The sequence below is a fragment of the Odocoileus virginianus genome, chromosome 29 (assembly GCF_023699985.2).
Source record: "Odocoileus virginianus isolate 20LAN1187 ecotype Illinois chromosome 29, Ovbor_1.2, whole genome shotgun sequence".
Classification (NCBI taxonomy): Eukaryota; Metazoa; Chordata; class Mammalia; order Artiodactyla; family Cervidae; genus Odocoileus; species Odocoileus virginianus.
In genome coordinates, this window is record NC_069702.1 from 14,986,612 (window position 1) to 15,014,268 (window position 27,657).

The window sequence follows — 27,657 nt, forward strand, 5'->3', positions numbered from 1 at the left end:
ATTTTTGGAACCATTAAAATTATATTATAAACGTTATTATATCTTTCTCATACTCATTCAATCAACAAATATTTATTTAACATCTACAAAAAATAACATGCTTAATTTGGTAGATTTTCCTCATCTCTAGTATATACATGTCTAGAAAACTTAATTTTGTATATGGCTTTCATAAACAGTGTGGCTCAGCTGGTAAAGAATCTGCCTGCAATGTGGGAGACCTGGGTTTGATCCCTGGGTTGGGAAGACCCACTGGAGAAATCCGTGGACTATACAGTCCATGGGTCGCAAAGAGTCAGACACAACCGAGTGAGTTATCTAAGATAAGTAAATAATTGGCTATTTAAAGTATTGGGTTATTATCTAGGGTGAAACAGATCACCAGCCCAGGTTGGGTGCATGAGACAAGTGCTCGGGCCTGGTGCACTGGGAAGACCCAGAGGGATCGGGTGGAGGGGGAGGTGGGAGGGGGGATCAGGATGGGGAACACATGTAAACCCATGGCTAATTCATTTCAATGTATGACAAAAACCACTGCAATGATGTAAAGTAATTAGCCTCCAACTAATAAAAATAAATGGAAAAAAAAGAAAAAAAAATAAAGTATTGGGTTGGCAGTAAAAATAAATAAATAAATAAATAAATAAAGTATTGGGTTGGCCAGAAAGTTTGTCCAGGTTTTTCTGTAATGTGGAAAAGTCTGAATGAACATTTTGGCTAACCGAATATGTTATAAATAAAACAGAGAGCCAGCAAAGACCTACTGTACAGCACAGGGAACTCTACTCAACACTCTGTAATCTAACCTAATGGGAAGAACCTAAATGGGCAAAGAATTTGAAAAAGAAGAGATACATGTATATGTATACCTTTGAATCACTTTGCTGTACATCTGAAAGTAACATATTGCAAATCAACTATACTCCAATATGAAATAAAAATTTAAAAAACAGTTAACCAGAAAAGGAGAAGGCAATAGCACTCCACTCCAGTCCTCTTGCCTGGAAAATCCCATGGACAGAGGAGCCTGGTGGGCTGCAGTCCATGGGGTCGCGAAGAGTCGGTCACGACTGAGTGACTGCACTTTCACTTTTCACTTTCCTGCACTGGAGAAGGAAACGGCAACCCACTCCAGTGTTCTTGCCTGGAGAATCCCAGGGACGGCGGAGCCTGGTGGGCTGCTGTCTATGGGTTCGCACAGAGTCGGACACAACTGAATCAACTTAGCAGCAACCAGAGAAAAAAGTATATTGTAGAGTAGGTATAGATTCAATTCAATCTCTATTGCTACTTCTAAAATATTATGTAATAATTAATGTCTGAAAAAATAAAACTGAATCATAGAAATATAAACTAAATTATATTAACATTTGTTAGTTTTCAAAATTTGATAAACTAAATATGACAGAGTGACCTTTTTCTTTAGACTCAATAAATTCATGATGTATAGAGAGAGAATGAGGGGTCTCATATTTATAGGAACATTTTTTATTCTTAAAGAAACTAAACTTGTTTTAGTTTAAAAAACTATCTTTAAAAATTAATCATCAATAATATAGCATTAAAATTACTAAATCAACAAGCAATATCCAAGCATACAAACTTCAATTTTATAACATGGCCACTTTGAAGCAGGAGATGAAGGGAACTACAAAAAGAGAAAGTACATAAAAGAGAAATAAGAAAGCAAGGAGCAAGGGAGAAAGGAACGTAAGAGAAGAGAGAAGGAAGGAGTAAGAAATAGAAAGATAATAAATAAAAAAATCATTTCTTTTAAATCTAATGTTCACTTATCAAAGTATTCATCATGACCCTTCAGAAAGGACTCATTTATTCCTAAAACAGGGTACTGATTGAAAATTTGATGGACTAACAAAGTGTTGCCATTTTTAGAACCAAGGTTCACACTGTATCTCAAATCCTAGTATCCTTTAAGACAAAAGAAAACAGACTTTTGCCTATGAGAGGAAGGTGTGTCTATATATCTATACACACACACACACATATTTGAGGAGTATTTATTTATACTTATGTAAATATTTATATTATATATACATATATTTGAGGATGTAAGTATAGTAAGAAAACAGAAAAAGGGTTAAAAATACTTGTTAAAATTTAAAGTCGGCCTTCTTTTCTGACCTGTGCATAAACTAATAATGTGTGTATTAGAAACAAAACTTTATGCAACTCAAAGTAAATTAATTATATTGATGACATGAAAGCTTGGTGCCTTTTCAGAAAAACAATCCCTATTCACAATAAGTAAAATTAAAGCACCAAAATAGACATGTAACTGACAGCACTATGACAGAATCACTCCATTCAGTTAGTTCAGTTGCTCAGTCGTGTCCGACTCTTTGCGACCCCATGGACTGCAGCAGGCCAGGCCTCCGTATCTATCACCAACTAACATTAGAAACAATTGTATTGCTTTTCTTGACTTAAGGTAAGCAGTACACTTGCTTAGCGCATATCTGTCCCTCTTGGACACGAGAGTTCCGAATTCTGCAGAACGCTTAATCCAGATAATCAAATGCCTGTTTTTGGTTTTCATAGTGAGAGTTTCTCATAGGTTTTAAGTAAGACAGCTGAGCTCTGATGATCTAATTAAATAGTTAAACATCTTAATTTTTAATCTGACTATATCAATTAGTATGTTATAGTAGAATATATTTAAGCAATATTTACATTTACTTTACCCCAGCTCCTAGACTTAAGACAAAATATTTCACTCACAAAACATTTTTGTTAGTGTTTAAATGACCATGATTATCAATATTGCTTGATGGGAAGTAAAGAGAACAAAGATAATCAGCAAAAACAAAATTTCATTTTATAAATAAATCACGCTTGAAACTTAACACTGAAAAATAAACTTTCATGTAAAAAATGTATTTTTTCTACTTTTACTTCATGTGTTTTGAATCTGATTTTGCATTCATTTCCTTAAAAAAATAAATGTAATAACTATGTAGACCCTATAATTATCTAATGCTATTGGCAAATAGCAAAACCACTCCTCATCAGTTTTTACTTACTAAGCATTGTATAACCTAAGACACTATTTGGTAACTGCAAGTCGTGAAATTCATTGGTCATGAAATCAATTTAGTGGGCTGAGATTAGCATTTAAAAAAAGAAGTAGAAAATAATAGTACACAACAAAAATAATGTTCTTTTCTGAAACTTTTGTTTTAGTAACATTTATGTTCATAAATTTGTGTTTTATCATCCTTTAAAATGTATTTTTAATATAAAATATCATGATAAAGTAAATAAAGATATTATTGCTATAATAACAATATCGGGAAAGAAATGATACACTGTGGGTGTCCTGACTGTATTAACATTTTCTGCATAACAATCAAGGATTTATATATTAATACCACCAATGTTCATACCTGTTTAATGCCTCCACTTTGCACACTTATGATTATGATCATAATTACCGATTTCCAAGCTAGGTTAACTAAGATTTTGTAAAGGAAATAACAATTGTAAAGTCTAAAAATTTTCTGTTAACACACTCTTACCTGTTGGTAATCCTTTTCCTCTCAATCGGTCTCGGATAGCCTGGCTTCGGTCAGGCTTTTGCTCGCTGCTACGGGAAAGCTGATCCGTCTGTACACAGGTAATCAAAAGTCAAGTTTGACAAAAGAATCTCCCTTTTGTTTATGGTAAGTGTCTACAGAATGACACCAGCTAGATAGTTTTTGGAAGCTGTAATATTTGAGTAAAAACACTCCACATATGCTATTGTTAATATATATTCCTTGGATAAGATTTATATAGCTTAGTTCTGGCCAATTCATCTTCAGGAAATACAAGCCAAGAAACATCTATCAAAGCCTAATCTGCTAACCAGGGAACAAAGTTAGCCAAACTAAAGTGGTTAAAATGAGTTCCATTTCAAAGCAATAAACTTGAAGTATTCTTTTTTCCCCAAACTACTTTTATCTCTCAAGTGTGATTAAAATTTTAAAACCACATTAACTCTGGTATAATAAAGCTTTCTCCTGATTGTAACTATGCATTGAGGGTGCTGATTTAAATTATTTTTGAAAATAATTTTCTAGATTTTGCCTGCCAGAAGTTACATTTGAACTACATTTTAAACTAAGTGGATACATTGAGGGATAACAATTAAATTTAAATCAATGCTCTTTTGATACTCTTTTAGAACTAAATGTTTAAGTAGTCTTAAACTTTAATAACTTCAACCGAGGGCACCTGTTTAAAATAAGGCACGTCAAATTAGATCAAATTCCACATTACAAGGGCTGAAATGTTAAGACTACTACAGTTTATTCAGATCATCAATTAGAATAGAAACTTCAAGAAATAAATGTACGAAGAGAGAATGGTAAAGAAAAATTACTTAACTCTGGCACCAAGAGCATGCAGACTTATCTGTTTACACACACACAATACATTTTAATATTTCTCCATGAGTGGAACTTGTTTAAATATGAATTAAAAATCCATTTAAGGTAGTACATTAAAGGCATTGTGCTTCCTACCTATAAGAAGACTTAAATGGAAATATTTTTGAAATGATGGTGTTGTTTCAATTATATATTAGTTCACATTGTACTGTATTATCAGTAACAGAAGAGACAATATCCTGTACCATCTTTGGGTCCTGCATGAACACTGCTATTAATAACAGTTGACACTGACTGAGCAATTACTACAAGGCAGGTACCACCATAAGTGCTCTACACACTTAATGCTATTTAACTATCAAAAAACCTCACGTGGTATATATTATTATTAACTTCACATGACAATAAAGGGAGAAATAGCAAATTTCTAAAGACCTTGAAGCAGCTCATCAATATTGAAATAATTATCTTTACAACTACTAATATGGGTGGATGGTATGCACTACTACTACTATTTTACAGGTAAGTAAAACTGCATTCAAACATGTTATAAGATTAAATCAGTGGGAGAACGCTGACAAGCAAGCTGGCCTACTGACTTTTACTCTAGCCTTCCTCAGCGATCAATGCAAAGAAATAGAGGAAAACAACAGAATGGGAAAGACTAGAGATCACTTCAAGAAAATTAGAGATACCAAGGGAACATTTCATGCAAAGATGGGCTCGATAAAGGACAGCTACTGGGGAGAATGACAGTCTCAGAGGGGCATGCTGGCTAACAGCGTGGGCTCCAGGGTCAGAGAGATCCAGATTCCAATTGTGTCTCTGTCATTGGCCATGTGTGTGGCCACGGCAAGTTATTTCATCTATTTGCGCCTCAGTTTCTTTTCTCTAAAAGGAGGATGAAATCCTCTCTTGTGACTTGGGGCTATTTTGGTGAATAAATGTGAAAAAGCACATAAGTCATGCAGCATAAAACACACTAAACATTTAAAAGCAGTGGCTGTGAGATTCACTTCTGCCCGGTGACGTCCAGGAGACTCTCAAGGGCAGTGCATGAGGGGGAGTTATTATTTCCACTTTGAAATCTGCCTCTGGAAAGGCGAGTTCTCTGCCTGCTGACTCCAGCTGACCGCTCTACGCTCCTCTCCCACTAAAAGGTCCCATAGCAAATCCTGTGTCAGACTTAGCGCTGTTCCTTGAACCTCCTGCTCTTTCCCATCTCAGGGCATGGGTCCAAGTTTACCTCCCTCTGCCTGGATTACCCTTCCTTTCTATCCAGTCTCTAGGATCTAGTTTACAGCCCTCTTCTTCAACATCGTCATTACTTGTATCCTTTCCCCTCAAACTCTGATAGCTCTTAAATCTCTGACTGATTAATAGAAAACAGAAGTCCCATAAGCTTTGTGAGTCTCAATTTCTTTAAGAAATACATAGGATGCCCCTGGGCGTCCAACAGATAGGAACCTGTCTGTCAATACAGGAGACATGAGTTCCATTCCTGGTCCGGGCAGATCCCACATGCTGTGGGGCAAGTAAGCCCATGTGCCACAACCACTGAACCTTCGTGCCTAAAGCCCATGCTTTGCAACAAGGGAAGTCACCCCAATGAGAAGCCCCCGCAGCGCAACAATAACAAAGAGTTGCCACCTTCTGGCCCCAAGGCCAGAGAAAAGTCCACACAGCAACAAAGACCCAGCACAGCCCAAAACATAAAAATACATCTTCTAAATGTTTTTTAAAAAAACAAAACAAAAATAGAAATAGGTAAATTATAAAGTGAGGAAGGTAGTACAGATTGTTCCTCGGAGTTTTCACAGAACACTGATATTATGAGAAGATCTGTGAAAGAAGGCTCAAATAAGTTTGGGGAAGGTTTCACCTATGTACCTATCCCTCTTGAGGGTTAGTTAATACAACCTACTGTATTAAAGGCTCTGAGAAGTTCTCCAGTGAATATACATTTACTGTTCCTTAAAGAGTTTTCCCTCAACTCTATTTGAGTATAGAGAAATTTTTTTAAACAAAAATGTATTTCAAAATATGTAGGGAAGTTTGGTCTGAATGGAGTGGGGGTCCCCAGACTCTAGGATCTAATTCCTGATGATCTGAGATGGAGCTGATGCAACAATAATAAAGTGCACAATGAACGCAGTGCACTTGAATCACCCCCAAACCATCACTCTCCCTACTGCCCGAGTCTGTGGAAAAGCCTGTCTTCCACAAAACCTGGTGCCAAAAAGGCCGGGGACCTGTGGAGTTGAGGGTGCGCATAAGTTTTTAGTATCCTTATTAAAAAAAAAAAAATCACACATAGAAATATAAACAAATAAATCAGCCCCAGTTAAGAAGGAGAAATACACAGCCGAGAACCCTCTTCACTTAGTCTCTACTACCTCCATCCCTCTCACTACAGAATCACAAAGGCTCCTTGGAGTCCAGTTTATAAACCATTTGCCTAGAAGACTTTATGAACCTGTTTCTTATCAACTGGCAAAGCATGTGGAATTTGGATATATCCTGCCAGCCATACAACATCTTGGTTAAGGTTAGCAGAACTAAATCCCTAGGGATGAGAAATTAAGAGGAAGCCAGCGAAAACTGTGTGGCAGTGACCAGCCTATCCAAAGTCTACATAAAAGAGAGGAACTCGAGGTTCCATGATTGAAGGGGTAAGAGCAGATAAAGTTCAAATCCAGATCAAATACCAAAAACCAAAAGAAGGCTTCCCTGGTGGCTCAGTGATAAAGAATCCACCTGCCAATGCAGGGGACATGGGTTTGACCCCTGATCACATGCCGTGGAACAACCAAGTCCCTGAGTCATAACTATTGAAATCCACATGTCCTAGAGCCCGTGCTCAGCAACAAGGGAGGCCATCGCAATGAGAAGTCCGTGCACCACAAGTGGAGAGGAGCTGATGCTTGCCACAACTAGAGAAAAACCTGCACAGCAACAAAGATCCATCACAGCCAAAAATAAATGAATAAATAAATAAAATCATTTTTAAAAGAGAGAGAAAAGAATTTTCTTAAACAACAACAACAAAGGATGTCCAATCTATGGCAAATAGGATAGAATACAGCTTAAGAAATACAGTAGAGGGATTTTTAGATATACAAACTGTTATTCTTGGGATTCTTCATATCTAAGACAAGCGAGAAAATAAAGGAGTCCCAGTTTTGGATTAATCTAGTAGGAATACAAGCATGTATCTCCCCTCACACACCAGAAGCCAATGTCCAAATATGGTGGGGAGCGTGTAGAAATACTTAAGAGGTCTAGACTAAGTGGGCAAGAAAGAGGTCTAAAGCAACAGAAAATGCATATAAAGGACTTTAAAACCCATGTTGCATGTCCATATGGCTTTCACAGTAGACAGACTCACTTACTGAAAGCTCCATGGGGAAAAAAGTAAGAAAAGAAGCAAGAAGACACTTTTAGCTTTAACATGCTGTGAGTCTATAATACTTACTAGAATAAAGTTCTAAAAAAAGACTATTAAAAAAGACACACACCCTACTGTTCACTGCAGCACTATTCACAATAACCAGAACATGAAAGCAAATTAGATGTCCACCAACAGATGAGTGGTTAAAGCAGTTGCGGTACATTATACAATGGGATATTACTCTGCCATAAAAAGGAACAAATGTGAATCAGCTGAACTAAGGTGGACGAACCTACACCTTGTTATACAGAGTGGAGTAAGACAGAAAGAGAAAAACAAATACTGTATATTAATATACATATATAGTATCTAGAAAAATGGTACTGATGAAACTGTTTGCAGGGCAGGAATAAAGGCACTGATGTAGAGAAAGGACTTGTGGACACTGGGGGGGAAGGAGCGGGTGTGATCAATTGAGAAAGAGCACTGACGTTATATATACCACCATGTATAAAACAGATAGCTAGTATTATAGTTACATAACACAAGGAACCCAGACTAGTGCTCTGTGATGAACTAGAGAGGTGGGATAGGTTAGCGGGGTGTGTGGGAGGGAGGCTCAAGAGGGAAGGAATAGGTATATATTCCCTCACTATATGTATATATAGTTACGACTGATTTGCATTGTTGTACTACAGAAACAAACACAACATTGTAAAGCAATTATCCTCCAATTAAAAAAATTTTTTAATTATAAAAAATAAAAAAAGACAAATTCTCATAAAATCTAGGTGACTAAATTATTGCACTGGGCTTTTAAGTACTGTTTCAAATAAACAACTAACATTAGAACAAGAAATTCAGTCTCCTGTTCCTAGTCTTCACAGAGAAACGCTATCCATATTTAAAGAAAATCTGGTGAAATGCTACTAAAGTTTAAAGTATGAGTATATGTACCAGTTGGAACTGTGGCTTACCCCAGAAAGATTTCCCAGAACCAGTTTTACCAACTGCTTCACGTAGGAAAATGAAGGTGCACAATTGCTATTCCTAATGTGGGCACTGCAAGCATCCAGGACAGTCCGAACAGAAACCCGAGCATAAATCACATCCTCGCACATTCCAAGTAGTATACTGTTGAGATGATCTCCAAGCTTGATAGGCTGAATACAAAGAAAGAAAAGGTCATGTTGATCAGTGAGGGTAAATTGAACGAATGGGAGACAAACCATTTTCAGAGTCACAGGAACCATACCAAATACACTTCAAATACTTGCAGAAGTGAATTCCTTATGTAGTAGCACAAATGTTTGACTGCATTTTACCTTTTTATAACATAAAAATTGTATTAGTGGAGGATGGTTGACATGCATCTCCTAAGAATATGAGTTATTAGAAAAAAAAAAAACCTGGGTTTTTTTGGCATGCTTAAGAAATGGAATGTTTTGATTAACCAAGAGTTTTGGTAAGCAGTTTATATATATGCATATACATGTATACACACACACATAAACGGCTTGTATACATATATATGGGCTTCCCTGGTGGCTCAGATGGTAAAGTGTCTGCCTACAATGTGGGAGACCCGAGTTTGGTCCCTGGATTGGGAAGATCTTCTGGAGAAGGAAATGGCAACCCAATCCAGTACTCTTTCCTGGAAAATTCCATGGACGGAGGAGCCCAGTCCATGGGGTTGCAAAGAGTCAGACACAACTGGGCAACTTCACTTTCAGTTTCACTTCACTTACACATATATATAAACATTTCATTGCATACACATTTCATTTCACACACACACAGAAACACAAGTGTGCTCAGTGGCTCAGCCATGTCTGACTGTGATCCTTTGGACTGTGGCCACCAGGCTCCTCTGTCCATGGGATTTTCCAGGCAAGAATATTGGAGTGGTTGCTGTTTCCTCCTCCAGGGGATCTTTCCCACCCAGTGACCGAAACAGCATCTCCTACCTCAGCAGGCAGATTCTTTACCACTGACCCCCTGGGAAAACCCACAAACACATATACACACACTATTCGGGGAGGAATAAACAATGTCCTAACGTTTCATAAAAAGTAATAATAAATATAATTTTACACTCTCATGATAACTTAGAAGAGATTTCAAATATTGCAAATGACTCAAGGTCATTTTAATTTAAGTTCTCATTTTGCTGGTGAAACAGAAGCTGGAATGTGAAAATTTTATTAAATTAGTTGACATAATTTATAGAATATTATATCTAAATGTCAAAAGATTATACCAAGAAATGCAAAATAAAATCACAAAGATAAGCCACTGCACACTCAGTAGCATGGTTAAAAAATAAAAACACTGAGAATGCGAAGGTGGTGAGGAGAAGAGCATCGCTGACCGGAGTCTGAACTAGCACACCTGCTTTTGTTTCAACGGATGCTTTCCCTGTGATCCTTCCCTTCCACTTCTCATCCATTTGGATATAATACGTCATCCTTTAGAGCTCAGCTTAGCAACAGCTACCTTTAATAAACCTATCCTAGCTCTCCAGGTCTAGTTAGATGCTCCACATCTGCTTTTACATGTGTGTGTGTTAGTCGCTCAGTTGTGTCCGACTCTTTGTGACCCCACGGACTGTAGCCTGCCAGGCTCCTCTGTCCATGGGATTCTCCAGGCAAGAACACTGGAGTGGGTAGTACTCTCCAGTACCCTCTTCTCCAGGGGCTCTTCCCAACTCAGGGATGGAATTCCGGTCTCCTGCACGGCAGGCAGTTTCATTTCCCTTAATACAGCATTTATCACATTGCATTGTAACTGGTTAACTGGTTGTCCATACCCATGATAGGACTCCACAGGCATGGGACATTATTTTCCTGGTGTCTGGGACAGTGTCTGTCATAAGGTACGTGCTTAGTAAATACTTTTGAATTAATATTAAATATTTCTCCAAAACAATTAATGATATCTGACAGTAAAATAGAGGTAAAAGTTTATATATATGCTTCCCTTCCAATTTATACATTATAGATGCTGACTTTATTTTCAGTTACCAGAAAAGAGAAAGTGTTAAATTATAGGATATGATCACATTTTACATGTAAGTTAGGTTGAATAAAATATGACACTATTATTTCCAGTAATAATTTAACTTTCTTATTTATATTTATAGAGTTGAAATGAGGAGAGAAAGTAAATATTCAGTATTTTTCATGATGTAAAAATGAAAACCAAAAGAAGTTGAAGACTAGCATTTGTCTTTCATGGACCTTAAGATGTCTGAATTTTAGAATAAAAGCCTAAAATGCTTACTGCTTCTTAGTTTGATTAAAAAAAGACACACCTAGTTATTTTCATTTTGAGTTCTAAATATCTAAAATAAAACAATTCTACATGCCATATCTTTGATGAAATATAGCTATTTAAAAAAATTTTTAATTACATTTACTACTATGTATTATATCTTCAGGAAATCAGTTATTTTAGAAAATAAAGACCAGAAGCAGCCCAATGGTCATCAGAGTCTAAGACCCCAGAAAGTGTTACTTTAATATCTGTGTCTGCTGCTGCAGGGGTAGTGAGGCATGATTTTGAAGTTACAAGAGAAAAAACTAACGAAGTAGAAACTCTGAGATGTAGTTAGAGCTACTACTCTTCCTATAGTTTTTGTATCAGAAAAGGCTATCGCTTTCTGTTCAAGAATGAATCGTCAAAGACATTTACAATTCCCCTTTATCAGTCATTAAATTAGAAGAAATGAAGGGGACTCCTATTTCTCTTGCTATAATTTTGAAGAGGCTACTATATTTCACTGAGTTGTTGAAACACAGGTGTGTATTTGTGCTTAGTCACTCAGCTGTGTCCAACCCCATGGACTGTATGGGCCGGCCAGGCTCCACTGTCCCTGGGGATTCTCCAGGCAAGAAAACTGAAGTGGGTTGCCATACCGTCTTCCAGTGACTTCTATATTTCTAAGCACATTCTCAGAAAAATAATTTCTTTAGTACTTTATTATTTCATTCTGAGAGTAGACATTATTAACGTGAACAACCAGTATAGAAATGCTGGTGTGCCTGACAACACACTGTGGAACACATAAATACACAGAAGAGCTTCTTAAAAAATATAATATTGTACAAATGCCATGACTTGACTTACTTGGCTCTGAGGTACTTCATGATCAGCTCCCCAATACAATGTCATTCCGAGAGAATAAATATGGATCTAGGAATAGAATTTAAAAAAAAATCATTTTATGGTAAAAAGTTAATCTAGCAAGTACTATATATTCATTACTTTTTGCTCCAAAGCAAATGCGACACATGATTTGAGAAAACCGCCATTTCATATTTTGCACAAAAGAATGTGAGAGCTTCCATTACCATATGTAAAACAGATAGTTAGTGGGAATCTGCTGTATGTCTCAGGGAGCTCAAATCTGGTGCTCTGTGACAACCTCTGGGGTGGGATGGGGTGGGAGGTTCAAGAGAGAGGGGACATCTGTATACCTATGGCTGGTTCATGCTAGTGTATGGCAGAAACCAACACAGTGTTGGAAAGCAGTTATCCTCCAATTAAAAATAAAAGCAGACGAATGGATGAGGAAGCTGTGGTACATACACACTATGGAATATTACTCAGCCATTAAAAAGAAATTCATTTGAATCAGTTCTAATGAGGTGGATGAAACTGGAGCCCATTATGCAGAGTGATGTAAGCCAGAAAGATAAACACCAATACTGTATACTAACGCATATATACGGAATTTAAAGAGATGGTGACGATAACCCTATATGCAAAACAGAAAAAGAGACACAGATGTACAGAACAGATTTTTGGACTCTGTGGGAGAAGGCGAGGGTGGGATGTTCAGAGAGAACAGCATTGAAACAAGTATACTATCAAGGGTGAAACAGATCACCAGCCCAGGTTGGATGCATGAGACAAGTGCTCAGGGCTGGTGCACTGGGATGACCCAGAGGGATGGGATGGGGAGGGAGGTGGGAGGTGGGATCGGGATGGGGAACACATGTAAATCCATAGCTGATTCATGTCAATGTATGGCAAAAACCACTACAATACCGTAAAGTAATTAGCCTCCAACTAATAAAAATAAATGGAAAAAAAATTTAAATTAAATATGTATGTGAGAGCTTAAAACAGAAAATAAGACTGGAAATGATCAGAACAGATTTCATTTTCCAACTCCTCAGCCTGTCTGCTATGAATAATCATTTTTATCAGTTCTTTTTTTTTTTTTAACTCTAAACTTTTTATTTTGTATCGAGGTTAACCAATTAACATGTTGTGATGGTTTCAGGTGAACAGCTAAGGGACTCAGCCATACATTACATGTATCCATTCTCCCCCCATTTCTTATGTAAAGTTTCTTTAGGCAAACTCAAGAAACTATGAATAAACAGTTTGACTTTCCATTTCTTTTATAAAAGGTCAGAAATTTAAAAAAAATTACTCGAGACTTTGCAGTTTTAATTTAACAAGACAGGTTATGAATATTTAGAGATGGCACTGAATCTCTTTAGCTTTGAATCTTTTAACTCTTTTCACTGCTGCATAGAACTATATTTTATGGTTACTGTATTGTTTACTTAACTGATCTGTCGCTAACCAGCAATTAGAAATTTCCTAAACTTTTGCTATCATAAATAAAGTTTTAGCAATCAGTTTTGGATATGTCATTTTGTACATGCAAGTATTCCTCTTGAATTGACTCTAACATTATGAGCAAATCATCTGTAGTTTTGACACATTTTTGTCTGATTTCCCCCCACAACATTTTATCCTTTTGCATTTCTACAGCAACATATGAGACTTTTCTTCTACAAGCCTTATCCATAGAATGTGTTATGAAGATGTTTGCTGAACTGAAAAGAGAAAAAAAATCTCATTACAGTTTGATTAGCACTTTTCTTACCAAGAATGGGTGGGGTAGTAGCACATGGAGAAAAAAGCTGGGTCAGAAAAGGTTCCTTTTTCATTGTCTGTTTGCTTCTTAAAGATTGGAAAAATGACAACATATTTTTATGCTGGTAGTATGGATAAAAGAGGGAAAACTGGAATTGCAGGAGAGAGGAGACAGCTGGCAGAGCACTGATGAGTAAGCAGGAGGAAGTGGAGGCTAAAGCACAGATGAAGGAGTTGGCTTCACAGGAGCACAGTCAGTTCTTATGAAGCAGGGAAGCAAAGAATATGAAAGTTTATGTGGGTGATCTGGTCATGAGATCTTGGGAGAAGTCTCCTGATTACTTCTACTTTTCTCCCCCTGGTGAAACAGGAAGCAAGATTATGGACCTAAAGAGTGGACAGTTAATCCTTTTTCAGTTCTCCTGTTAAGAGATTCAAAGCTAAACTTTCAGCCAGCTCTCCCAGTACTGAATAATCTTTGCAAACAAAATAAACATTTTGTTTGCAGCCATCTTACTGCAGTGTCATCTCATGTCTTTTTTTTTTTTTCCATTTTGCTGTCATTTTCTCATCTGTATTTTTTAATTATACAAACTGTCTCAAACCTCTTTAGATATACGTGAGATAAATCCATATAAAACTGGATATCCTTAGAATTTCACAGCATTTAAATTACAGATTAGAAAAAGTTTGTTCCTCTTTTTAAATATTTTCATGGCTCCCAAATTTTCAAAATTCCGAATTCTTTATGATACACAAGGCTCACTCTGACTTGCCTACATCTCCATTTTCCAAACAGATTTTTCCGTCTTCCTTCTCTTCTCACTCCTTTCTCTATCACACCTAAACACTTCAGAACTAAAAGATAATTCTCTGCTGGCAAACCATTCTTTCTCTTTACCAGCTTTTTTTGAACAGTTCCCCCTACCAAGAATTTCTTTTTTCATCTGTCAATAAGAGTTCTACCCATTATTGATAGCCCAGAGATGGTGTTATCTATTACGAATGCTATATAAGTCTTTTCCAGTGGTATAAAGCATTCTCTCTTATATGATACAGTTTTCATTTCATTTGCATCTCTAATGAAACAGTTAACTAATACTACCTACAACATAGTTAGGATGTTTGCTTGTTTGTCTTACTTGAGGGAGCCTCATTTTTTATATATCTTAATATCCCCCTTAGCAACTGACACAGCTTGGACACAGTAGATATTCAATACATGTCTGGTGAATTCAATTAAATGTGCATGAAGTTCAAGGCAACATGTTGCAGACTATTTGTATCACATTTCTATTTAGAATTCAAGGAACCTCATATGGGAACATCTTTTCAAAGAGCCTCATATGTGAAAAACATTTTTCATACCTTTAGCAGAAATGACTAATTGCATACTCAAATATATGTCTCTTAATATATTAATTTTGATTTGTGGTTCTTTGAGATGCTGGTAGTACTGTATGATCCTTTATTATATTTACTTGTCAGTATGCAAATTGAGTTACTTATTCTAACAACTTATATAAAACTATATAAGATTAATGACATTAAAAAATAGATTATAAACTTAATACATTTGCTGATCATCTGTATAGTATTGGTTACTTTTATGTGTCAATTTGACTGGATGCCTAGATATTTGGGCAAACCCTATATTGGGTATTTCTGGGAGAGTGTTTTGGATGAAAGTGACATTTAAATTGGTAAAGTGGGCAAGACAGATTGGTCTCTTCAATAGGGGTTGTCCTCATTCAATCATTGGAAGGCCTGTATAGAACAAAATGGTTTACCCACCCCCAGGTAAGAAAGAATTCTTTCTGCCTGACTGCCTTAAAACTAGGACATCAGCTTTTTATTGCCTTTGGACTTGATCCAAAATATCAGCTCTTCCTGGGCCCCGAGCCTTCTGGCCTTCAGAGTAGAACTACCCCCTGGTTCTCCTGGTTCTCAGACCAGAACTACAACGTTGCTCTCCTGGTTTCCAGCCTGCCAGCTCATCTTACAGATCCTGGGACTTGTCAGTATCCATAATCACATGAGCTAGTAAGTCTCTCTTCACAGACACACACACAGCCCCGACTGATCTGGTTTCTCTGGAGACTCTTGCTTAATAAATATCTAAATATGAGATATATATACATAGAGAGAGAGAGAAAACATGCAAAAATGGTTAATTGCTATTTTATTAGGATAGTGCATTATGGGTTTGAAACTTCTAGTATTTTTTAAATCAGTTAAAATTGTTATAAATAACTCCAGGTACATCAGATCTTGTTAAAATAATGTATAATATTTGGTATCTAATATTGGAGAAATATTACTAGTATTGCAGGGAAAGTTCTTACATAATACAAACAAAAATGTATCACTTTTACATTTATTCCAAATGTCTATAGGATAAAAGTGGATAATATTTCCATATATATTATTCATAAGCCTTGAGTTTCTACTGCTTATACAACCAGAAATGACACAAGCAGAAAGACCAGTGATACCAAGGTGTAATTAAATTAATATAATAACACAGCCATATTGCTAAGAGCACTTAGTTCACTTGGTTGATAAATAGCAATAAATAAGTTCTAGTTTAGTTACAGTCATTGAATAGAAGGGAGAAGGTCATAGAAGGAATGATTATTAAAAGGTATTTGGCCTTCATAATTGTCTCTGGTTTTTACTTTAGCAGAAAAAAAAGAATATGATAGCCTACAGAGTCCAATTAACATATACCTTCTATTAAAGATCAGCAAGTCCAGTGACTAAAAGAGGTCAGGAATTAAAAGTCTAAAAAACCCCCACCAAAACAGATTTTGATCTGTCTCTTATTTCTACTGCATATTTATTTAGCTTCCAAGGGAATTTTTGGTTTTCTGATCTTTGCTTAGGCCCTATTTGTATCCAAGATCTTGGTATCTATCTGTTTCTTGTGGATAATGCAGAGAACATCTATTCCCCTCCCTTAGTACAACAGCAAGCCAGGATTTTCTTATAGAAGTGGGTGCTTTTGATCATGATGTTTCACACACAAGGTTCCACGAAAAGATAAAGGAACTGGTTCTAGAAGATAGCATTTATAGAAGAGCTAATTAACTATCCATTTGGTCATTCAACATTTTTTCTGAAAGTCACTAAGCTAGGGATTGTGGAAAGATACAAGTATCTCATCCCGGTATCAGTAATACTACTACCATATACTAATATATAAGAATACTAATAGGCAGGTACGTCATTTTCATTATAGGGGACTGGAATGCAAAAGTAGGAAGTCAAGAAACACCCGGAGTAACAAGCAAATTTGGCCTTGGAGTATAGAATGAAGCAGGGCAAAGGCTAATAGAGTTCTGTCAAGAGAATACACTGGCCATAGCAAACACCCTCTTCCAATAACAGAAGAGAAGACACTACACATGGACATCACCAGATGGTCAACACCGAAATCAGACTGATTATATTCTTTGCAGCCAAAGATGGAGAAGCTCTATACAGTCAGCAAAAACAAGACTGGAAGCTGACTGTGGCTCAGATCATTAACTCCTTATTGCCAAATTCAGACTGAAATTGAAGAAAGTGGAGAAAATCACTAGACCATTCAGGTATGACCTAAATCAAATCCCTTATGACTATACAGTGGAAGTGAGAAATAGATTTAAGGAACTAGATCTGACAGACAGAGTGCCTGATGAACTATGGACGGAGGTTCATGACATTGTACAGAAGACAGGAATCAAGACCATCCCCAAGAAAAAGAAACGCAAAAAAGCAAAATGGCTGTCTGAGGAGGCCTTACAAATAGCTGTGAAAAGAAGAGAAGCGAAAAGCAAAGGAGAAAAGGAAAGATATATCCATTTGAATGCAGAGTTCCAAAGAATAGCAAGGAGAGACAAGAAAGCCTTCCTCAGTGATCAATGCAAAGAAATAGAGGAAAACAACAGAATGGGAAAGACTATAGAGATCTCTTCAAGAAAATTAGAGATACCAAGGGAACATTTCATGCAAAGATGGGCTCAATAAAGAACAGAAATGGTAGGGACATAATAGAAGCAGAAGATATTAAGAAGAGGTGGCAAGAATACACAGAAGAACTATACAAAAAACATCTTCACGATCCAAATAATCACAATGGTGTGATCACTCACCTAGAGCCAGATATCCTGGAATGTGAAATCAAGTGGGCCTTAGGAAGCATCACTACGAACAAAGCTAGTGGAGGTGATGGAATTCCAGTTGAGCTATTTCAAATCTTGGAAGATGCTGCTGTGAAAGTGCTGCACTCAATATGCCAGCAAGTTTGGAAAACTCAGCAGTGGCCACAGGGCTGGAGAAGGTCAGTTTACATTCCAATCCCAAAGAAAGGCAATGCCAAAGAATGCTCAAACTACCATACAATTGCACTCATCTCACACGCTAGTAAAGTGATGCTTAAAATTCTCCAAGCAAGTCTTCAGCAGTACATGAGCCATGAACTTCCAAATGTTCAAGCTGGTTTTAGAAAAGGCAGAGGAACCAGAGATCAATTGCCAACATCCGCTGGATCATCAAAAAAGCAAGAGAGTTCCAGAAAAACATCTGTTTCTGCTTTATTGACTAGGCCAAAGCCTTTGACTGTGTGGATCACAATAACCTGTGAAAAACTCTGAAAGAGATGGGAATACTAGACCACTCGACCTGCCTCTTGAGAAACCTGTATGCAGGTCAAGAAGCAACAGCTAGAACTGGACATGGAACAACAGACTTGTTCCAAATAGGAAAAGGAGTACTTCAAGGCTGTATATTGTCACTCTGCTTATTTAACTTATATGCAGAGTACATCATGAGAAATGCTGGGCTGGAGGAAGCACAAGCTGGAATCAAGATTGCTGGGAGAAATATCAATAACCTCAGATATGCAGATGACACCACCCTCATGGCAGAAAGTGAAGAAGAACTAAAGAGCCTCTTGATGAAAGTGAAGGAGGAGAGTGAAAAAGTTGGCTTAAAACTCAACATTCAGAAAACTAAGATCATGGCATCCAGTCCCACCACTTCATGGCAAATAGATGGGGAAACAGTGGATAACTTTATTTTTCTGGGCTCCAAAATCACTGCAGATGGTGATTGCAGCCATGAAATTAAAAGACACTTACTCCTTGGAAGGGAAGTTATGACCAACCTAGACAGCACATTAAAAAGCAGAGAGATTACTTTGCCAACAAAGGTCCGTCTAGTCAAGGCTATGGTTTTTCCAGTGGTCACATATGGATGTGAGAGTTGGACTATAAAGAAAGCTGAGTGCCGACAAATTGATGCTTTTGAACTGTGGTGTTGGAGAAGACTCTTGAGAGTCCCTTGGACTGCAAGGAGATCCAATCAGCCCATCCTAAAGGAGATCAGTCCTGGGTGTTCATTGGAAGAACTGATGTTGAAGCTTGAAACTCCAATACTTTGGCCAGCTGGTGCAAAGAGCTTACTCATTTGAAAAGACCCTGATGCTGGGAAAGATTGAGGGAAGGAGGAGAAGGGGATGATAGGGGATGAGATGGTTGGATGGCAGCACCGATTCAGTGGACATCGGTTTGGGTGGACTCCGGGAGTTGGTGATGGACAGGGAGGCCTGGAGTGCTGCGGTTCATGGGGTTGCAAAGAGTCGGACACAACTAAGCGACTGAACTGAACTGAACATAATGTTTACTGTGTGTCAAGCTTACATTTTAGTTCACTCAGTGTTACAGAGAAGTAAAGTATTTTGTCCAAGGTCACACAGCTAGTTAAATGCTAGAGACAGGATTAAAATTCTAGCTCCTGAGCCATACTCTTACTCTCTAAACCAGGTCTGACCATCCACAGCACTACTGACATTTGGGATCTTTGCTGTGGAGAGTGGTACTGTGGATATTTATTCTGTGTAGATAACAGCAGCATCCTTGGCCTTTACTCACTAGATGCCAGTATACTACCTTCCTCCCCCTCCCACCAGCCCCCACTAGCTATGACAACTAAAAACGTCTCCAGAAATTGCCAAATGTCTCCTGGGAGGTAAAACTGCCTTTGATTGAAAACCACAGCTTTAGTCTGTATTACTGGTCCTAGAATCAGAAATCTAAGAGGAAAGACATAGGAATATATATGTGTGAATCAATTAAACAAAGAAGTGGTAAATGTGTACTAGGGAAATTCAAAAAAGACAAGATTATTTCTGATTAGGGAAGAAATTTAAAGTAGGGGGAGTTTGAGCTGAGGCTTGAATACAGGTTATGTGTCCTCTTTTTGTGTTTTCTTAATATTTTGTACAGACCTACTCTCCTTGTATTTTCATTATTATTAATTGCTTTTTGTCTGTCTCTCCATTACTGAGACTTACATTACTACTTGCCCTTTGAGGACAAAGACTATTTCTTATTCAATATCTCCGTAAACCTATGGCCTAATATAGAGTTGAATATCTAAGTCCTCACGAGACGGTCATTGAAAGAACGGTTGGTACATAGGATGTGAGTATGCAGAGGGGAAGGGCACTCATACATAAGAGTGAAGCCACAGAGCATAGAACCTGTCTAATAATCACTGACTACAACTTGCGCATATGAAAGGGAGTAATTGAAATATAGTTGGAATCAAACTCTGGAGAAGTTTTCGAGGTTTTGCAAAGGAATCTGTACTTAATTGGGTAAAAAAAGCAGGTTTTTGAAGAAAAAAAAAAAGACATGATCAGAGAGGTTAATCTGATAGCAGTTGGGCAAATAGCCAAGAAGCAGAAATAAGTTAGGAGATTATGATAAAAGTTCAAGAAAAAGGAAATGGGGACCTACCACAGCCCTGGCAATAGGGCTGAAGAGGAGAGGATAGAATGGCTGGACTTAAGAAGATGACTTGAGAAATTTAGGCAATTAAGTGGATTTGTGGAAATGCAGGAGTCAGAGATAAAGATACAAGAAAATGTGACATTAAAAAAACAAACAAACAAAAAACACCACACAGCAGAGCTGGGGAAAGAGAAATATGTTTTTTGTCTTTACAGTTATAATGGGCTGGAATATGAACTCTGTGAATGAAACGACTTTGTCCTATCCATCATTTTATCCCAGGACCTAGGACAGCACTTAACATAACAGTGATTGATAATGCTCAGCGGGTGCTTACTCTATGCTGGGCACTGTTCTAAGCAGTAAACAGGTATCATTATATTTAGCTTTCGGCTCTATACCAGTGGTTCTCAAAGAGTTATTCCCCAATCAGCAGCATCAGCATCTCCTGGGAACTTGGTAGAAAAGCGAGTTCTCAGACCCTGCCCCAGACCTACTGAATCAGAGATCCTGGAGGTAAGCCCTGCAGTCTGTGTTTCATCAAGTCCTTCCTGTGATTCTGATGCAGGATAAAGTGTGAGAACCACTGTTCTATGCCATACCTGCCATCTACACCTTGCTTCAAGTTCTTTTGGATATATACCCAAAAGTGAGATGCTGTATCACACAGTAGTTCTATTTTTAACTTTTCTGAGGAGCTGCCATGCTGTTTTTCATAATGACTGTACCATTTTACATTCCCAGAAATGTAAACAGAAGTTCCAGTTTCTCTATATCCTTACCAACACGCGCTATTTTCTGTTCTTCTGATAGTGGTCAGCTTAGTGGGTGCAAGATGATATCTCTACAACCTTAGCATTTAAATTTTTAATTTAATTCTGTCATTAAATGTTGGACTCTGCTACTAGACAGCCCTGGAGTTTCTTCAAATACCTGTGTATAATAACTATACTTGTCAAATTTAAGGATAAATGGGAACAAATGGGAAGGAGGGGAGAGAGGATGGATTAATAAGGATTAATATAGAATAAATGTAGTATAGTGTGGTTAAAGGCATTTGGTCTTTATTTATTTATTTATTTATTTATTTTTGGTCTTTAAAACTAGTTCATTTGAGGTTTCTGCTAAGTTTCCTCATTATCCTTCTAAAGATGACTCTAAAGAAATACAGATATGGTGAAAGTGTTAGTAGTTCAGTTGTGTCTGACTCTTTGCGACCCCATGGACTGGAGCCTGCCAGGCCCCTCTGTCCACGGAATTCTCCAGGCAAAAATACTGCAGTGGGTAGCCATCCCCTTCTCCAGGGGATTTTCCCAACCCTGGGATCCAACCCAGGTCTCCTGTGTCTCCTGCACTGCAGGTGGATTCTTTACTGTCTGGTAGGAAACACAATTACTGATACTTACACTGTAAGTTTGTCACAATAAAAACTTAACCTAAGATCCCTTTAGTTTACCAGGAACATAGTACAAATTCCTGGTGCATGTCCAATAATCTTGAAGAGATTTTCCTCTTCAAGATGAGAATTTGATTCAGGTTCTAGTCCTAAAAAAAATGATTTCAAAAGAACTGCCAAATTAACCATGTGCCAAGCAAGTAGGAAGTAAACAATTACTCACTGAAGGGAAAAGCCAGAGAATCAAAAAGCTTCATGTGACTTGTATAAACTTGTCTAGTTATTTAAATAAAGGGGCATGCTATCTGGAAAAGTAAAATTTTAGGGCAAATAAACACAAATTGTCTATATTATACAGCTGGTGGTAAGGTAAACTTTTTTTCATACAACTGAATATATACAGTTTACAAAACAAGTTTCATTGAATGAAGGAAACATTTTCATGGGTCAAGATCTTACTAAGTATTCATTATTATCCATAAGCTAGACTTTAAGTATCATATATTTAAAAAACAATTTCATATACTATCAATAGCAAGCATTTGCTGAGAACAAGTTAAAAATGGCATATCCTTAACTCAGGAAACGATGAAATGCCTTTACCATCTTCTTTCTCAAGATGTCAGAATATAGTTGGCAACTTTGTAGGAATGGAACAATGCTCATCGCATCCCAAACACTTGATTCTGAACATCTAGCCTAATAATAGGGAGGCTTCAATCACTTTCCCAAACTCAGGATCTAATAGTTGTACCTAAATACATGGGAGGTTTACTGTCTGGGTATTCTGATATCGCAGGGCAAACTGGGAGAGCCCTCAGCAAGTCAGGAAAGCACTCGTGCACCTATTAAGCGGTTTTTCAATTGTAGATTTTAAATACCTTGCAGAAAGAATTCATAAACACTTGCGCAAAATTTTTTCTTAACTAGAGAAAGCTTACTTATAATTCAGCAGCAGTTTTTAAAACTAAGACACTTGTGACTCTACTGAAGTGATTCTTAGGTCACCAGACCCACCTGAGAGACTGATAACCCAGTTTGAAGGACACCCAACCCCCAAAGTGCTCAGACACATCAAACTTAGTACATCATTTCATTGGTTTGTAGATATCCTGAAGCTCAGTTAAGATTCAGAAATCTCAAGGGTTAAATAATTTACACACACATCATACCTATCTCCAATATTCCAGTTAACTTCTATCTTTAAAAATCTTATTAGTAAAGGAATCACAGAGTATACAGAATGAATGTACATTATTTAAACATAGCTATATATATGCTATCTAGTTTAATAAAACACTACCAGTATAAATACATTCATGATATAAAACTACCAACACTGCATATACTGTGTTAAATAAAGTCCTTTGCAACAAATAAAGTCCTCTTTGCAAGTAATGGGAAATTTCTTAGGGTTAATGCCTTAAGCATTACCTCCACCTCATAGTTACAGTTTCTATTCACTGACTGCTTTGCATGTACCTTCCCAAATTCTTAAGCAGCTCACGGAATATAAAAGGTAGATAAAACTGGATCCTCTACTAATTCTCATTAGTCTTATTTCAGATATATAATCAGTGGCTCAAATCAAGAGGTCTTCCTCACATTAGAAAATCTGTGTAAAAGGCAGGCTTGGTTTTCTGGATCAGTGGTTCTGCATCTGCAGATTCAACCAACTGGAGTACTTACTATTGAGAAGAATATTCACATGGGTGAATACAGTTCAAATCAGAGTTGTTCAAGGGTCAACTACATGCCAAAATTTTAAACGCACATACTCTGATTTAACAGTTTTACTACTCGGAAACTATTAGGTTAGTTTTTGCACTCACAAGCACTGATGTATGAGAAATGAAATCCATAGCCAATTCTGGATTCTCCAAAGTTCCCTATCTACTTTATCACAGCTTGGGAATTCCTTGGTGCTCCAGTGGTTTGGACGCTGCGCCTTCACTGCCAAGGGCCTTGGTTCAATCCCTAGCCAGGGAAGGAAGATCTCACAAGCCACATGGTATGGCCGAAAATAAATAAAAATTATCACAGCTTTCTACACATAATACACATATTTATTCCAAAATTTTCTTTTCGGAGCCTTGACAATGAAATTAGATCTTCAAATATCAATGGCACTCACTGCTGTCCTCAGACTGGATATTCCTATCATAAACATTTCCTTCTTCATTGTTTCATCAAATCAACTGTGAAACTCTTTTAGCTTTGCTTCCACTATAACCCGATCATCCCCACCTGTATATCCCCAAGGCCTTATACAATTTTTAGTTCTTTCCCTCAGATTATTAAAATGCCCCAGTTAGATTCCTACACAGTTTTTCATCTCATTTATCCACTTTCATCAAACTTGGAGGTAACAAATCACATCACATCACTCTCCTGAAAATATGTCCCAGAAGAAAGTTTTAGGTTCTAGTATTCACTGTCTTGTTCATTCTGACCTGTTGTCTCCCTTTAAACACAGCCTTCCATGGAGCAGATGCTCGAGTCTAACCAGTCTGACCAAACACTCCCCATCAGAGGGCACAATCTCCTGCTCTCAGCACAGCAACCCTGAGTGGAATCCCCATTCCTACCTATTTTCAATTTTCTAAATTCTCAGTTCAGTTCAGTTGCTCAGTCATGTCTGACTCTTTGCGACCCCACAGACTGCAGCATGCCAGGCCTCCCTGTCCATCACCAACTCCCAGAGTTTACTCAAATTCATGTCCATTGAGTCTGTGATGCTATCCAGCCATCTCATCCTCTGTCATCCCCTTCTCCTCCTGCCTTCAATTTTTCCCAGCATCAGGGTCTTTTCAAATGAGTCAGTTCTTCTCATCAGGTGGCCAAAGTATTGGAGTTTCAGCATCAGTCCCTCCAATGAATATTCGGGACTGATTTCCTTTAGGACGGACTTCTAAATTCTAGTCACACTTCATATGCCAACAGAAATGCTATCTTCTCTGCTGTACCATTCGAAACAGGAAATTGCTCCTCTTCTAAACTCTATCCCTCTATACAGCATTTATTCGTATTTACCTTATTGTTCTACATACAAGGATCAGGATCCATCTTCTAGTTATTTTTGTATCTTCCTCACAAGCCCAGTGTTTTATACATAGCAGGCATTTAATAAGTATTTTAAACCTTGAATTAATAAAGGCTCACATTTTTTTCATGTTTTTTCTTAGATCTATACATTTTTATAAAATTACTTTAAATTCTTAAATATGAACTTATTGAAATACACGGCCATTTTATTTTTTAGTTGAAGCATACTATAATACCAGGGGGCTTCCCTGGTAGCTCAAAGCCCTTTACCAGGGCTTCCCTGGTAAAGAATCCGCCTGCAATGCAGGAGACCCCGGTTCAATTCCTGGGTCAGGAAGATCCCTGGAGAAGGGAGAGGCTGCCCACTCCAGGATTCTTGGACTTCTCTTGTGGCTCAGCTGGTAAAGAATCTGCCTGCAGTGCGGGAGACCTGGATTCGATCGCTCAATTGGGAAGATCCCCTGGAGAAGAAGGCTACCCATTCCAGTATCCTGGTCTAGAGAATTCCATGGATTGTATAGTCCATAGGGTCACAAAGAGTCAGATACAACTGAACGACTTTCACTTTCACTTATAATACTACACCATATTATGTAAGTTACAGGTGTGCAATACAGTGATTCAGTTTTTCAAGGTTATGCTCCATCTATAATTACTATAAAATATTTGGCTATATTCCCCATGTTGTACGGTATACCCTTATAGCTTGTTCTATACCTAATACTTTGTACCTCTTACTCCTCTCCCCTTTTCTTATCCCGCCCCACTTCCCTCTCCCCACTGGTAACCACTACTTTATTCTCTGCATGTGTGAGTCTATTTCTTTTTTGTTTTATTCACTAGTTTGTTGTATTTTTTAGATTCCATATATAAGTGACTTCATGATTATTTAAAATTCAATGAGTTTTCAGAGGGTTGATGTAGGGTGCTCCAGGGTCTATTTTTCCTACACCCACCAAAACAAAATCAAGCCAAAAAGAAAAAAAAAACACTTAATGTTACCTTTTCAACATCGGAGAGAGAAGTGAGTGATTGACTCTGAAGAACCTCTGGTGCAGTGAATGCACGAAGATCCTGATTGGAAATATTTTCATCTGTAAATGACACGCTGCCAGATGGCAGCAGCAGCAGAGACCACGGAGAGATGATGAAGCCAAGAGCAGCAGGGTCAGCTATGCTTACTGCTTTGTAACCGCACAGAATGAAAAGAAAAAAAAAAAAAAGATAGATGTTTAAAATTAAGCAATTATAGGTCACTTAAATGAATATTCCAGCATAGTCATAGATACGTGCAGTTACATACACTAAATCAACATGCTATAAAAAGAGACAAGGTTTCATGCATCTACTACTGTTAGCATTATCAACAACCATGGATCTGGATTTGACTTCGCCTTTCAAACTTAGACTAGAGGGCAGATTTTAGAAACTAGAGAACATTCATTGTTAGTCTAAGATTGAACTTGGTTCAAATACTCCGTCACAGTGATACAGAGATATGAATAAGAATCAATAGTCCTTACATGTTGGTGGTAGGGGAAGGGATCATGGATTCCTTTGAGGATTTGGTGAAAACTATGATCAAGAAACCCTTTTAAGGAAACTGCCCATAAATATAAAACCCTGTAAACAAAAGGTGTTCATGGCTCTCCTTAGAGCCCATTTATGAACCCCAGGTTGAGCCTCTGATTTACAGTATAGAGCCCTGAAACTGACAGAAAATAATTCCCTTGATAATTCATCAGATTTACAAATAGCAAAGTTTCCAGCTAAAATGAAAATCTCTTTTTTGCATCAATATGTATATTTGTCTAGTTTCCATTTGTTCATCACTTCAGGAGAATTTCAGGTAGCTTTTATGCTACCAAATGGGATCAATGGGGTTGCTAATTTTGTTTTGTTTAGATGTTTGTTTATATTGGCACCTAAGAGTTCAGTGTAAGAGTATTTTTTTAAAAATCCTTAGATTTTAGCAGGCCTCCTCTAAAAGTAAAACTATATACATTAGGCTCAATAAAACAGACTTATTACAGGGAATTTTATTTTTGACCTCTCATTTCATTTTTTTCCCCATTTATTTTTATTAGTTGGAGGCTAATTACTTTACAACATTGCAGTGGTTTTTGTCATACATTGAAATGAATTAGCCATGGATTTACATGTATTCCCCATCCCAGTCCCCCCTCCCACCTCCCTCTCCACCCTATCCCTCTGGGTCTTCCCAGTGCACCAGGCCCGAGCACTTGTCTCATGCATCCAACCTGGGCTGGTGATCTGTTTCACCCTAGATAATATACATGTTTCGATGCTGTTCTCTTGGAACATCCCACCCTCGCCTTCTCCCACAGAGTCCACAAGTCTGTTCTATACATCTGAGTCTCTTTTTCTGTTTTGCATATAGGGTTATCGTTACTATCTTTCTAAAGTCCATATATATATGTGTTAGTATACTGTATTGGTCTTTATCTTTCTGGCTTACTTCGCTCTGTATAATGGGCTCCAGTTTCATCCATCTCATTAGAACTGATTCAAATGAATTCTTTTTAATGGCTGAGTAATATTCCATGGTGTATATGTACCACAGCTTCCTCATCCATTCGTCTGCTGATGGGCATCTAGGTTGCTTCCATGTCCTGGCTATGATAAACAGTGTTGCGATGAACATTGGGGTGCACGTGTCTCTTTCAGATCTGGTTTCCTTGGTGTGTATGCCCAGAAGTGGGATTGCTGGGTCATATGGCAGTTCTATTTCCAGCTTTTTAA

The 27,657-nt window shown here is 37.6% G+C and overlaps 1 protein-coding gene across 10 annotated transcripts in view; it reads right to left on the reverse strand.

Moving 5' to 3' along the window:
• The window catches only part of PTPN13 (protein tyrosine phosphatase non-receptor type 13), a 218,767-nt gene that overhangs the window by 113,389 nt on the left and 77,721 nt on the right, over positions 1–27,657 (reverse strand). For 7 of the 10 annotated variants that reach the window (XM_070458177.1, XM_070458175.1, XM_070458173.1 and 4 more), the window contains exons 3-6: positions 25,897–26,078; positions 11,908–11,973; positions 8,757–8,942; positions 3,537–3,624 (exon numbers count right to left, since the gene is read on the reverse strand). In XM_070458177.1, coding sequence (XP_070314278.1) covers positions 3,537–3,624; positions 8,757–8,942; positions 11,908–11,973; positions 25,897–26,078 — 522 coding nt within the window. The remainder of the gene's footprint in view (positions 1–3,536; positions 3,625–8,756; positions 8,943–11,907; positions 11,974–25,896; positions 26,079–27,657) is intronic. The other 3 variants (XM_070458176.1, XM_070458174.1, XM_070458182.1) reach the window with 1 other exon arrangement.